The 13,399-nt window shown below is 45.0% G+C and overlaps 1 protein-coding gene across 2 annotated transcripts in view; it reads left to right on the top strand.

Annotated features, from left to right (window-relative positions):
* Positions 1–1,995: 1,995 nt before the first annotated feature.
* rgl1 (ral guanine nucleotide dissociation stimulator-like 1) overlaps positions 1,996–13,399 on the top strand; it is a 21,727-nt gene continuing 10,323 nt past the window's right edge. Inside the window, exon 1 of one of the 2 annotated variants that reach the window (XM_031863891.1) lies at positions 1,996–2,551. In XM_031863891.1, the coding sequence (XP_031719751.1) occupies positions 2,393–2,551 (159 nt within the window). In that variant the 5' untranslated portion in view covers positions 1,996–2,392. Of the gene's footprint in view, positions 2,552–9,719; positions 12,371–13,399 lie in introns of those variants that run through there. The other variant, XM_031863893.1, reaches the window with a different exon arrangement.

Genomic DNA, 13,399 nt, shown 5'->3' with positions numbered 1-13,399 from the left:
TGGTCAACTGACCTCTTCACTCACTTCAGCTCTGGTCTGATTACACCGGCATTTTAATGTTTGATGTTTTTTTTTTGTTTTTTTTTATCCACGGCATTCAACTATGAGTCAGAGCTAAATATAAACACACTTTAGGTGGAGTCTCATTGCATTTTTTGTGTGGTATGGCTCCAAAGGAATTTTGTCTCGTTGAGTCAGTGTGAAGGTCCTGAGTTGCGGCCACAACACGGATCGTGTCACAGGAGAGGCTACTTGATTCCACGGCAGTGTTTTCTCTTTGGCACTGAGCCGACAGTGATTGAAAGAGGACTCCACTAGTGTGTTTGCCAGCGGTGGAAGATGTGTTGGTGTAGTGGTGAAAGATTCTTTACCAAAGAACCAGCAACACTATTCAAAAATACTCACTTGCAATTCAAAGTCTTGCATTTAAAATCCTTGATCATAAGTACACAGAGGTATAAAAAAGTACTTCAAATATCATAAAGTCTGCAGAAATTGGACCCTGTGGCTCATTAGGTTCCTAACACTGATGCAACAGTGTGTAAACAGACCTTTTCTGTTAAAGCTGGTTGAGATGGAGTTCATTTTAGATGAATCAGAAGATTGTTAGTTAAGTAGGAAGAAAACATTTTAATCAAAATCCTGCCACAAATTGGTATTCATTTCCCTCACTTTTGATTCTTTTGTGAAATGTTGTATTTGACCTATTTAGGCCGGGATTAGTTGTTCAAATAAAACCATCTGAGAAGTTTAGAGGGGAATTGTCTCTTTGGTGGAACGGCTTAATAGACATGTAAACATCATATGAGGCCCCAACTAGACACTGTTATTTTTGTGAGGGGCCACATGCCAACAAAGTTCAGAGTTACTGGTTTAATCTTGAACAATTTGTTGCATTTTATAACTTTATATGTTTTTTGTGTAAAATCTTAATCTGTAAAGTGAAGTAGTAGTATTTTGCAAAAATGGAAAATACTCAAAGTACAATACATCACAATTAAGTGCATTACAGTGTGTGTTTGTGTGTGTGTGTGTTTGTTGGTCCACGGTCCCTCTGCTATGAAGCAACTTTTCCGGATGTTTCTCTGACATAATGCTTTTACAATGGCTGTTTATTTACCTGAGAAAGCAGGATGCAACATCTGACTTCACACTGCTGCCTCTGACTAAAGGAGGCAACTTTCTTCAAACTTTGTTCAATATTAACAGCTGAACCTACATTTACAGTATGTGTGTGCGTGTGTGTGTGTGTGTGTGTGTGTGTGTGTGTGTGTGTGTTGGAGCCCTGCTTGGTAACTGCAGTGTTTTACACATGACTGGTTCTTATTCTTACCCTGAACTCGAACACACACACACACACACCCACCCACACACACCTACACACACATGCTCTCCATAATTGTTACACATTTATTATGGTTTGCCCTTTGCTCTGCTGCTGTCACAAATGTCACCAAGCTGAGAGCTGAGTCAGTAACTTTATGAAGCCATCCGCACATTTAAACACCTGGACTTGTTAAGTTTAATGCAACAAAGGGACAAAAACAACGTGTGTATCACGTTTCACAAACACTGGCTGAACTACTTCTCGTGACATATTTAAACAGAAGGAAGCGATTTGAATTGGCTTGAGGGACAAAATGTAGCAAAATCAAGCAAAGTGAATGTCTCAAAAACAATAAGAATAAGAGTTGAAATGTGTTTGAAGATTCAATGAATGCAGTTTGAGACCAACATGAGGCCCAAAGTCCATCCATCACGGAAAATATCTGCTGTTGTGAGTAATTCTTAGAGCCTCTTCCATAACATCCTCCTCTTTATCGCAGCTTTCCTGTCTTTCTTTCCCTTTCTTCACATTCTTCCACAGTCAAACTCTCTTTAATCAGTGGGTAGTTTTTTATAAGAGGGGGGGGAGGGCTGGGCCACTAAGTTATAACTCCTCCCCTTCTGGCAGGGATGAATGTAGGGGGTGAGGGAAGGAGAAAGAGAGAGAGAGACAATAGACTTTAATCACTCATGTGGTTGCGAGCTGTTGGCAAGTAGAGTTCCACGCGCGAAGACGGAGGAAGAAAAACAAAAAAAAACAGAAGCGGGGAAGATAGAAACTTTACGTGGTGGGGGAGAAAGGAGAGAAACAGGAATGGAGAAGACTGAGGTGTAGAACCTGAGAGGAGAGTTATCATTGGTGACACCTCTGAGCTGAAGACAAGTCCAGTCTACAACCAGACTGAGAGGAGAGGCGCTGATAAAGACCTAAAGGAGCCCAGGTTATCCTGAATCTAGACCCAGATTTCTACTGGTTCTGCTGAAGAAGTCTCCATCCACGCTGCCGTCCCGACTGGAGTATGTCCTGCCATCCCTGTCACCCCTGCCGCTGATCCAGGCGGTCGGCATGATCTCCCACTACCCTCTGACCACACTGCTGCCCTGGTCTGGGGGTCCCAACCACCACTACGCAGACTTGGACTGCAGCTTACTGCTGGAGGGGGAGGGAGGTGTCTCCCTGCAGAGGTACCAGGCTCGCTCCCCGGAGAGCAGCCCCCGCCACTGGGTGAGTGCACGGCAGAATAATTGTGTCTGTCTTGTTTGAAATTCTTCTTTCTTTTTTATATCTGGGAAGCACAAGTACTTCCACTGTTGTCTTAATGTTGTTGTTGGCCAGATGTTGGCCTCCGCTTGCATGACCTTCCTGGGCCTTCTGTTTGTTTGGAGCGCGTGAGGTGTTGTTTGGTGTCAGCGGTTTGGTCAGTTTTCATAGAGTCAAGGATGGGAACGTGAGGTGCAAAGTGTGTGGAGCAAACAATTCACTGAGAACAAGAAGCTTGGAATTGATAACAGATAAAGATGTGCAGCGAGGAGCGGACAGATCGGCAGTGTTTGTGACTCCTCCGAGGTCTGTTCGTTGGATGTCTGTGGTGATTGTGAGAAACAAGGGGGGAGTGATGGGAAAGAAATATTATGGAGAGTGTTTGTGCACGTTCTAACGTGGGCGTGAGAGAGACAAAGGTGTTTGACAACAAATCCCAGCAAATCTGCGGCTGTTCCTGTGGTCCCATGGAGAGCTGACCCGGTAGTGACCCATCCTGCAACCAGTGGTCCACACTTCCAGCGTAAAGTACAGTAAGTGAGGCTCATATTGAAACCAAATCAAAAACATGCACAACTTTTTGCTGAACTCAAAGATCAATCAGCGATTTCTCAATATATTTCTTTTCGGTTCCTCTGTGTGACCTTGACTCACTCACATTTTATGCAATAACGCAAACTAGACGGTAACCTTTGGTGGCACAGACGGGAGGACAGCTGACCTCTTGTGCAAAGCAGTAATTCACCGTAACTACTGCTTATAGGACACACAATGAGTGTGTGCGTGTGTGTGTGTCTTGCTGACTCACAAAGTTCACAGAAGACGCATTACTCACTTTACTTCAGAACCCGAACCCCCTTAATGACTTTAATATGCGTCAGCCAACAGCCGAGAATGAGAGAACTGTGGCTTGCATTATACTTCATGTCAGCATACACGCGCTCATGTTTATTTACCTCTTTTAAGTTTGTCCGTGAGGCCGCAGATTCCTCATAACAGTGTGATTACCAGAAAATGACCTGCAGCGACAGCTTATTCCAGCTTACTTGTGGCTAATTGTTTACATGTGCACGTGTGGTATTGAGGATAAAGTGAAAATATCTTCGGTGTTTACATATGGCATGTTGACAGTTAGTGAGTAACTGAGGTCTGAAAACCAGTCTGCTGAAGTGTCCTTGAGCAAGGGTGGATTAATCAAAGGGCCCCTTGATACAGACAGGCAGAAAGGCCACCTCCCCCAAATAGGAGCAAGGCGGAGTTGTTTAGCCCCTTTTTCTTGTTGTGGTAACTTGTGTGGTAATTGTGGTCTTATTTGTGTCTCTGTAGTTATTTAGTGTCTCTTTGCGGCCGTTTTGTGTCTCTTCGTGGTAGATCTGCCCCTTCCCATGGTCGTGCTGCATGTATGTATGTTTTGAGACTAAGCGTTTGGAGATCCTCCTCCCCCTCTCTGCCATATCTGACATCCTGGTTGACGTGTCCTCCCGTCTCACAGCACTGTTTCCTCCAATTGTTTTCCGAGGGGTAAGGAGACTGGAGGTTAGCTTGCAGAAGCCTGGCACTCTCTGGATGCTGCAGCCGAAGTGAGGCTCAGCTTCCATGCATCGCTCTACGTGTCAGAAACTTATCCTTGTGACTGTGCCCACACAGCTTTGGCAAAAAAGGCAGGAAGGCAATAAGGGTGATTATATAGAGGAGTAAATACCTACAATAAAGTTAGAATTTAGAACCATCAGTGGGTAATCATAGAACTTCAAGCCTTACAAGTAGATTCTTTCTTGTGATAAAAAAGCAATAATTGCACGACCTCTCCACGTGTCATCAGTCCAACAGCTGGCTACTGCTGGCTTGGAGGAGACTTTCCTTTGCTGCAGTCAGGTGTCTCTTTGTCTCCTGTCAGTGAACATTTTGTCTACCTCCATGAGGTTATGAAACCATGCCAGTCATAAAGGGAGCAATTGGACTGATTGCCTCCCTGTAATCACCCTGCTGTGCGGTTAAAGGCTGTCAGGTCCACAGTTCAGGTCAGAGACGAGGGAGGAGTGCTGAGGTGTCATCAGCAGTCCACTAAGGACAATGAGACTCCCACATCTACACATGCGATTGTTCACCCCAGCAGGGGGAATTTCCCGGAAGATGGAGCAAATGAAATCAATGTTAATAAATCACAAAGAATAAACAATGCATCTTACTCAGGATGGTGTCACAAGTATGAATAACAAAGGACTTGACCAGGTTTGACCCCGGTTGCACAGAAGTGAGAGTGTTGACGAGTGGGTTATCAGAGTACATTTTACTGCTCCAACCGCATTTCAGAAGTCTGTTGTGTTCTTTTATACTCTTCAGTGATAAGGCGATGTAATTAAGCCGCAGGCCGATCAATCAAAACTCCAGTAGAGGGAATATTAGCCGCCACCTCGCACCCGTTTGGCTTATAATAACCAGCAGGGTATACTTCAATAACCTCCGCGGATCATTTGCTGGAAAAGCAGAAGTGATTTTATAAAGAGAAAACAGGGACAAAGGAAGGGGCGGGGGGGACAGAGAATTTCGATGATGGCGTGTTTTCCATTGAACAAAAAGTAAGAAAGCTGAGTTCACACTCCTCCTTCCTCTTTCTTGTCTTTTTGAACAGAGAAGTGCACGTTTCATGCGGATGCTCAGTGACGTCTCAGTGTTTCCAAAAGTTTTGATCCGTGCTTGTCATGTGTTTTGACGATTGCACAGTGATTCACTCATCCGGCTAAGACTAGTTCTGCTTCGTTGGCCTGTAAATACATATAGAACTGTGTGGGTTTCAGTTCTTCAATGTTTATGAAATATCTGCATTTTACAAGTGTGTGTATGGGAGAGCACCATTCAGGGGACGTGGAGAGGACTGGGTTTATTGATTAACCCAGTAATCAATACAAGACACAAGTGGAGGGACAATAATGCTCCTCAGTCCTTTCTTTTTGTCTTGATTTTCTTTCCAAAATCCAGGTCTCCGTCCCGTTTATTCAGTCCACCACCTAAAGATGGTGTTTACACACTCGGCTGACCCTCAGTATGTCAAGTTGTCTAGTTGCCTGCAGCTCTCTAGTCTAGAGGGTCATATTGTGATCTTGGGCCTAATTAGGTCACATAATAGAACTGGTGTGTAAAGTCAATACGGCGGGCATTGTCCCTGTCACCCGAGCGGCCATCTCAGCGCGACAACACTACAGGAGCAGCTCGCTTAACTGGGGCAGAAACTCATCGCGCCACATGGAGATGGGTGTTATTTTTGTGGCGATGTGTGTGTGTGTGTGTGTGTGTTTTAGGGGTGGGTTGGTAGGAGGCAGAGGGCACCGTGTGCAGTGGCACCGTCTTGGCTTGGGTTTGTTTTTATGGTTTGCAGCTCTGTGACACACTTCTCTACTCCTTTTCCCGCTCAGGCTGAGCTTTCAGCATTAGCCAGGACGCATGACTGGGATCAAGCTGGCATTGTGATGTGTGTATTAGCATGTGTGTGTGTGTGTGTGTGTGTGTGTGTGTGTGCGTGTGTGTGTGTGCGTGTGTGTGTGTTTGGCATTAGGCCGCTGGTGCCTGGACGACAGTTATTGATAAGAGCGCTCACACATTCTGTATGTCAGCAGTTTTCAAACTATAACAGCCACTGAGGTCAAACATTTAGGCAAACAAAGAAATGGCCTACTCTAACTTTAGAACAGGAAATACATCCTGTATTTGTTTAAGTGAAACAGCAGGTCATATTTTTAGGTATACTAAACGTGTACACGCAGTTTGATGTGTCCATATTGTTTTGGCAGAGCAAATATTTTAAATTTTGGTCGGTGCTATGGCAACAGCCGTGCTTGTCAATGCTTGTTATTGCGCTACTGCCTCTTTTTGTGAGTGTGTGTTGTTGTGTGCATCACTTACGCAATTTCATTTCTTATAACGCACATGCTTCATACTTTGATTCAACACTAACAGTACTGCAAACCACAGCGTCAAATCCCTTAGAACTCAAAAATAAGCATTAAATGTAGGGAGGTTATTGCTCTCTCACAGTACAGTCCGAACCAACGATGTCTTAACATCAAACCTGAAACAGTGTGATGGTAAAAGTAGATGTGATTCGGCTTACTCTGATGTGATGAATTTGCAGTCGTCTGTGTAGTTGTTTTCTGGCATGGTGGGATTTTAGGGGTTTTGGGGAGGCAGCAGTTGTCGCCAGCGTGCGATGGGCTCCACTGATGCTGTGTGCTGTTTTTGTTGACTATGTGACAACTTTAGGGTATCATGTATCTGCTGGGCAACAGATGGTCCATCTCTCATTAGCAGGGAGGGGTCAGACAGACAACCGAGCCAGTCCAGACCGATTCATTCAAGGCTTAGCAGGGCTTAGATCTAGGGGGGTTGGTCAGGGTTGGGGCCCCATGAAGGGGGGTTGTGTGTGTGTGTGTGTGTGTGTGTGTGTGTGTGTCTGTGTGCTGGGAATTTATCGTAACTCTTCTAAATGCAGAGACACCTGAAAGTACCTTAACTAGCAGAATACCATCTGAGTCATCATAGCTCCAGAGGATTATCCTCGCTTTAGTGCAACGGTCACACTGACCCCATATGGAGGCTGCTGTAAGAACAAATAAGTCTGTTACACAATTTCTAATAGCCTAAACATTTCTGTGCATACATAGGATTCAGGAGGTTTTGTGTTAATGAAACTCTGAGCAACTATGTCTTAGCTTGCAGAGTCAGCTGTGTTTAATGTTGAGCGCGGAGGAGGAGGAGGAGGAGGGGTCTCGCTCTGAAGCTCTGGACTTTACTGGAAAACGAATGATGTCACCCATCCAGAGGGGGAGAGAAAGAGAAAAAGAGAGAGCTCAACAACAGCCAGGACAATAGATCTAAGGGGAGTAGAGGCATGACATAAGAGAACAGAGAGAGAAAAGGAGCAAAGCAGACAGAGCTTAATGTGGCTGTTTGAACAAAGGGTTCAGTTGACCGAAGACGAGGCAGAGGAAAAAAGAGAAATGCAGCTGTGTGGGGTATGAGAGAAGACCTGGCATGTCCTTAACTGTGTTTTCATGGTTGCTACTATGGATCCACAGACACTCATCTGCTGATCCCTTCCCTCATTAAATAACTATCAAATAACCCTGTGCACTTACTGAGCGCCCTCTTGCCCCCTGCCTCACTGCTCTCAAATGACCAGTTGAAGCTACTCTGATTGTCTCATTCTAAGGTTTTATTGAGTTATAGAGCATCTCCCGCGCCATAAATCCAACCTCTTGGGTTTTGTTGCTCCGGCCTGGTTTGGCTCAAGCCTCTGCTGAGTCTGGATAAACACAGCGGTTTATGAACTCTGCCCTCTACTGGGCAGTATGCTTAGGAAACACAAACCCACCAACCGCACACAAGCATACAGTGAAACGCACTGTGCGTGCATACCCGTGCATATTACGGGAAGAATGTACAAACAAGAACAGAGTGCAAATGTACTGACACACTTGGTCCCGATATGGTGGCAGGAAAGATTCTCTCCCTTTTATTATGATATTTAAACTCCCCTCACTGGATGAAAAAGAGTCTCCTGTTTACTTAGAAAATAAATCAGGGCGTCTCTTTCCGGTCTGAAATATGAAATCACTCTTTCTCTTGACGCCAGTGCTCGATGGTCCTGTTACCTCACGTTTGTCTCTCAGCCAGTATGGATCCTCTCAGTTTCTGGCTGTACTGTGAACTCCCCCCCATCTGTCTCTCCCTCTCACACTCACAGTAGAGATAATGTCCTTTCACGTTAATCTCAACAGTGTCCTACATTTTCTTTGATACATGACCTTCTTATCTTGGGTGTAAACACACACGATGCCCAAGACACCAGCCCCATTTTTGTCCTGTTGTGTGTTTGGTTCTGGGGTTTTTTCCCAGCATTGTGATTCCTTGTCTGTTCCTCCTGCTCAATCTACTTGCTTTAGGAATCCCCTTTTCCTCCTCTCTTCTCCTCTCGTCTCCAGGCCCGAGAAGCCCCCTCAGCCAGTCAGGTATGAGGACAGCAGGCTCGCTGGAGTCAGGAGGCAGGAAGTGGGAGATTTCCTGGAATGTGTGTTTTTTTCCCCCCACAGTGGTGCAATAACAGTGCGAGCGGCGCTCCTCCTGTTTTTGTCCCCTTTCTGTCTGTACAGTAGCTCCCTGTTCGGACTTTGTGGAACAGGGAGAAGAGCTCAATAATAGCAGGAACTCATCATGAAAAACTCCTCTGCCCTCATCAAGGGCTTTCCTAAGTGTAGTTACGTCATTAGGCTTCCTCAAGATGAGGAAAACTTGGTATGAGGACAGGCCGGTATTACAGTGCAAGAAGACCTTCTGGAATATTTGATAGCCTTTCAAATATTGCAACATGAAGATTCCATTCACATCCATCACATTCGCTTTAACCTTTACATTCAGACGACAGGAAATCTGTGTAGTTGTACGTTGAAATTCTTGTACTTAACTTGAAGATTTCCATTTAATATGACTTTATACTTCTACTCCACTACACTTCAGAGGGACGTTTTTTACATTTACATTTTAACAGTTGCTCTAATATAGTTAGTAGTTACTTCAGAGGAAGAAACTACTAAAGAATACAAGAATTTACATGTGAGGAACCTTTGTCCCCATGTCATTTTTTTGGTAATGTTCAGCATTATGAAACTAGCAGCTTGATTTGCCTGGCAACCTTAACAGTGATGGTTTGAATCCACTGCCTCCGGTCGAGAAATAGTCTTCCCATTAGCCGTAAAAAACACAACTTGTCATCTTAACACTTTGGTTTTCATACTGAATATGCAAATGAGTCATGTTGTGTTGATTAGTGAGCTTTAGATGTTGTGGAAGGACGATTTTGTTACATTCAGACAGAGCCAGGCGAGCTGTTTCCCCCTGCTTATATGGTAAGCTGAGCTAACCGCCCGCTAGCTCTGCGCTGTGTCCAGTGGATAAACATGAGAGCAGAAATCAACCTTCTCATCTAACTATTGGCATAATAAGCAAATAACTGTAGTGCCGAACTTGTCAAACTCTTTCTTTAACTTGCCCTACAGCACCAAGATACCTAAAAACAGCTCTGACATTTAAAGAAAGCTAGCCTCCTATGCCTAAGAGTCTCTTCTGATGCATCCTATCAGGATAATTATAATACAGTAGTATACATTAATGTATTCCAGATCCATTCATATATACTACTGTAGTATAATTATCCAGAGAAGAGAAGACTTCTCACATTTTGTTGAAAACGCACACACCCATCTGCTGCATCCATCAGACGGCGGAGCAGCTGTCAAGTTTTGTCAAATGTGTTGTTTTCGTTCAGATGTGACACCATTCCCACTGTGAGACCGACAGAGATATCCCCCCGGGGCTGAGCTGGAGGTCGCGTGGGGGCACGACCTTCCCACTGCCCCTCTGGGCTTCCCAGAAACCCCAGAGACCCAAGTGGACACTGGGGCAGCTCGGCCTGGGAACTGGAGCCCGGCCAGATATGCAGCCTGATGAACAGTCAGTTAGAAGGAAACCTGATAGAAACATATGACTTCATATCAGAGGAACACTGACGGAGTCTAGTGCCCTCCCAGCAATGAGGCCAGAAGTGGGGAACCCCCGTGTGTGCGGGTGCATCTGTGTGCGTGTGCACCCTGCTTGACAGCCAGTGACGCTGAGTGTGACGTTGGGGTTATGTGTCGGTGTTATGGGAGCCAGAGGAGTGGGTAGGCATATCTCACACACACACACACACACACACACACACACACACAGACACACACACACACACACACACGCACACACGCACGCACGCATGATACTAAAGTGGGGCCACGGCAGGTCTTGCCGTTTCACCCACAGAGCCAGATGACAATAAGCATCATAACCTTCCCACCGTCTCCTGACTCTGGATCAGTAGTTTGATTGTTTCATCGGCCGACTAAGCAGACCAGCAAATGCATGAACCACCGATGGCTCACATTTACACTACAACTTTGTACAAAAAGACCCCTCACAAAGTCGATGCTTGATTCATATCTTCCCGTTTATTCACACAAGTGGGCTGTTGGAGTACGTGTGCGGGCCCATTCAGAGTGGAATAGTGTGGCCATTCTCACACTCAGCCTATTCTCCTCTCCTGTCACTGACAATAAACAGTGCTGGTGACGGCATCCACGGCCTTCCTTGTATTGTCCCACGCAGAGGGGCCGTGAGGCGGCAGCTGCTTCGCACACACATGACAACGACGCACTTCATCCACTCATATGAGATCTGTGTGTTAACATGGCAGTGATCTACGTGTTAAACACAACTGAGGTTTACTGGTAAATACACAACTTGGTGAACTATAGCCAGAAAACTAAAGAGTTCTGTCATGATCAGAAGAAGCCCCTGATTTGTTTAAAGGGAGTCCAACAGTTGTACACATCAAAGTCGGTTCTCAGGATTTGGGGTGATGAGAATTGTACAAAGGGGAGAGGTGAAGGGGGCAAAAGGTATTTATTGTAAGGACCATAGAAGAAGAAATGAAGGAAGAAGGACTTTGAACTTGAACTGTGCAGATACAGTTTACATATAGCGGTATGGAGACCTTCCTAGTCAGATATTAACTATAACTTAATAGATTTTGTGTAGTTATATAGAAAAGACTATACATTATCAGAGAGCTCCACATGTCGGCTTAAGGGCCACAATAACTGCTACCAGCATAAGACACCGGAATCCTTGGTCAATGGCTGCAGTTGAATTTCATTGCGGGTAATGTGCTCGCAAGGCTTTGACGAGGAACAATGTGCTGGAGTAAAAAATGAATTGATTTTTACACAGGAGTGCGATGCTAAATCAACGGAGTAGACCAGGTTCACTGGTCATACAGAGATCCCCTCTTATGGAACATGACTCCAGGTGATGAGGGAGAAAAAGTCAAACAAAGTAGGTGTCTCCCAGAGTTATGGTCTTCTTACAGTGACATTCCCTGCACGTGTTAATGGCTACCATACCTCCACTCAGGAAAACACTGTCTGGGTGAAACAAGAAAAGGAGTATTGCACTAAAACCACAGACCTTACAGTGACATGGGCCTACCGACTGGACTCGAACTGCTGAAGCCAAATATTTGCCTCAGCTGCATTTTCACACAATGCAATTAGACACGAACTAAAGAAAAAACACCCAATAGCTACATCTATTTTTTTCAAATAATGTTTTATTGTTCATAACAAGCTAAAACAATAGACAAAAAAGCAACAAAAAGAAGAATACCAATAAAACAAACTAATGTATAGCCTAGTAGCCTGCTGTATATACCATAAGGATTTAGGGTTCATCAACTACTATAAACACATTATAAAAATCGTTTATGACTGATATGAATTTCTTGGGAAAGAGATTTATTGTAGTGGTGTATTCATTGCGCAAACGGAAATCGCAACCTTACGTCTGAGCGCGCGCAGTGTAGTGAGTATGATGGAGTCGGACAAAAAGGAAGGAGGAGGAGTTTCAACGGGACTGTTGTGAGTGCAAGAAGGCGGAGTTCGGTCATTCAATAGAAGAGGAAAGCTTGCTGACAGACAGAGGAGGACGATTTGGAGTTTGGAGTTGAGCGGTAGAAAGTGTGCATGCGCGTTGAAGGAGGAGATCTTTTTTTCAGCGGGGATCTAAGATTTGATTTTAAAATACAGGAACGTCTTTTTCTTCTTCTTCTTTATTCCTTGGCGGATTATACCCGAGCTCTGATGCTGTCCCCGGATCATGAAAGAAACGCTCACCATGAAATTCGCCTGGAAAAGTAAAATGGTAACAACCAAAACAACAACAAAAAAGACCCTCTCGTGCTCTCCCATCCTGTGCTCTGTTTGTTTGTGGTTTTTGAAGAGAGGGGGAGGGAGAGAGGGGGTGTTTGTAGGCTTGGGAAAGTAGTGGATAAAGGGGAGAGGAGGAGGGGGAACAGCGGGGGAACAGTTGAACATTGAGTGTTAATTGTTTTTACCAGGCTTTAAATCCAGTTTAACCTACATTGTTGGTGCGTAAAGATGTCGCGCAAAAGTTTGGAAACTGGGTGAGATAATGTAAAAATCCGATGCTGACTCAGGCAGAATATGAACTCGATCCGTTAGCTCTCCCCTCCCTGATGGTGGATATGAAAACTTTTGTCTGGGGGCCCGCAGCGAAACTGAGAGGGAACAATTGGCGAGGCCCCGGGGCCGTCACTGTCTCCCCACGGGTCCCAGCTGCGTCCAGGCGAGGAAAGCACAAAAGCCAACAGATCAGCCCCAAACATTTGACTGTTGTTGTTGTTGTTATCTTTGGAGTATTGTTTCACACACAACTGATCGGTGGATTAGACCTATTTGAGCAGAGATGGGGTACTATTTGCTCTTAGTGTCCTCGCTGTGCTCTTTTTGAGCATCTTCTTGGTGAAGGATTCAAGTTAGTGCGCAGAGTAAACAACCCATCTTCTGTTTACACCTTACCCAGGGCCATTTGATATACTGTGCTCTCTGTAAACGCATCCTTATCTTCCGTGTAATGTTTCTGGCCTGTATTATCTTGTGAATAGAAATATCACAGTGACAAGCTGTTTTGGTTCCCTTGCAAGCTTGTGTCTCTCAATAAGCCCCAAACTTGGTGCACAAAGCGAGCGGAGCTAGTTTTTTTTTGTCCTTGTTAAAGCCCTGCTCTCAAAAACATCTCCAGCTCAGTGGTTGACAAAAAGCAGGCTGTGTGTGCAGACTGTGAACTCAGCATCCCGGGCCGGCCAGCGCAGAGCTCTCGCTATTGTTTTGGGAGTTGTGTGGACTGCATGACTCATGCACTGAGATATAT

Source organism: Anarrhichthys ocellatus, unplaced genomic scaffold (assembly GCF_004355925.1).
Source record: "Anarrhichthys ocellatus isolate YVR2014 unplaced genomic scaffold, GSC_Weel_1.0 scaffold30, whole genome shotgun sequence".
Taxonomy (NCBI): domain Eukaryota; kingdom Metazoa; phylum Chordata; class Actinopteri; order Perciformes; family Anarhichadidae; genus Anarrhichthys; species Anarrhichthys ocellatus.
The sequence above is the reverse complement of the archived record's forward strand: the minus strand, read 5'-3'. Positions and strand labels throughout refer to the sequence as shown.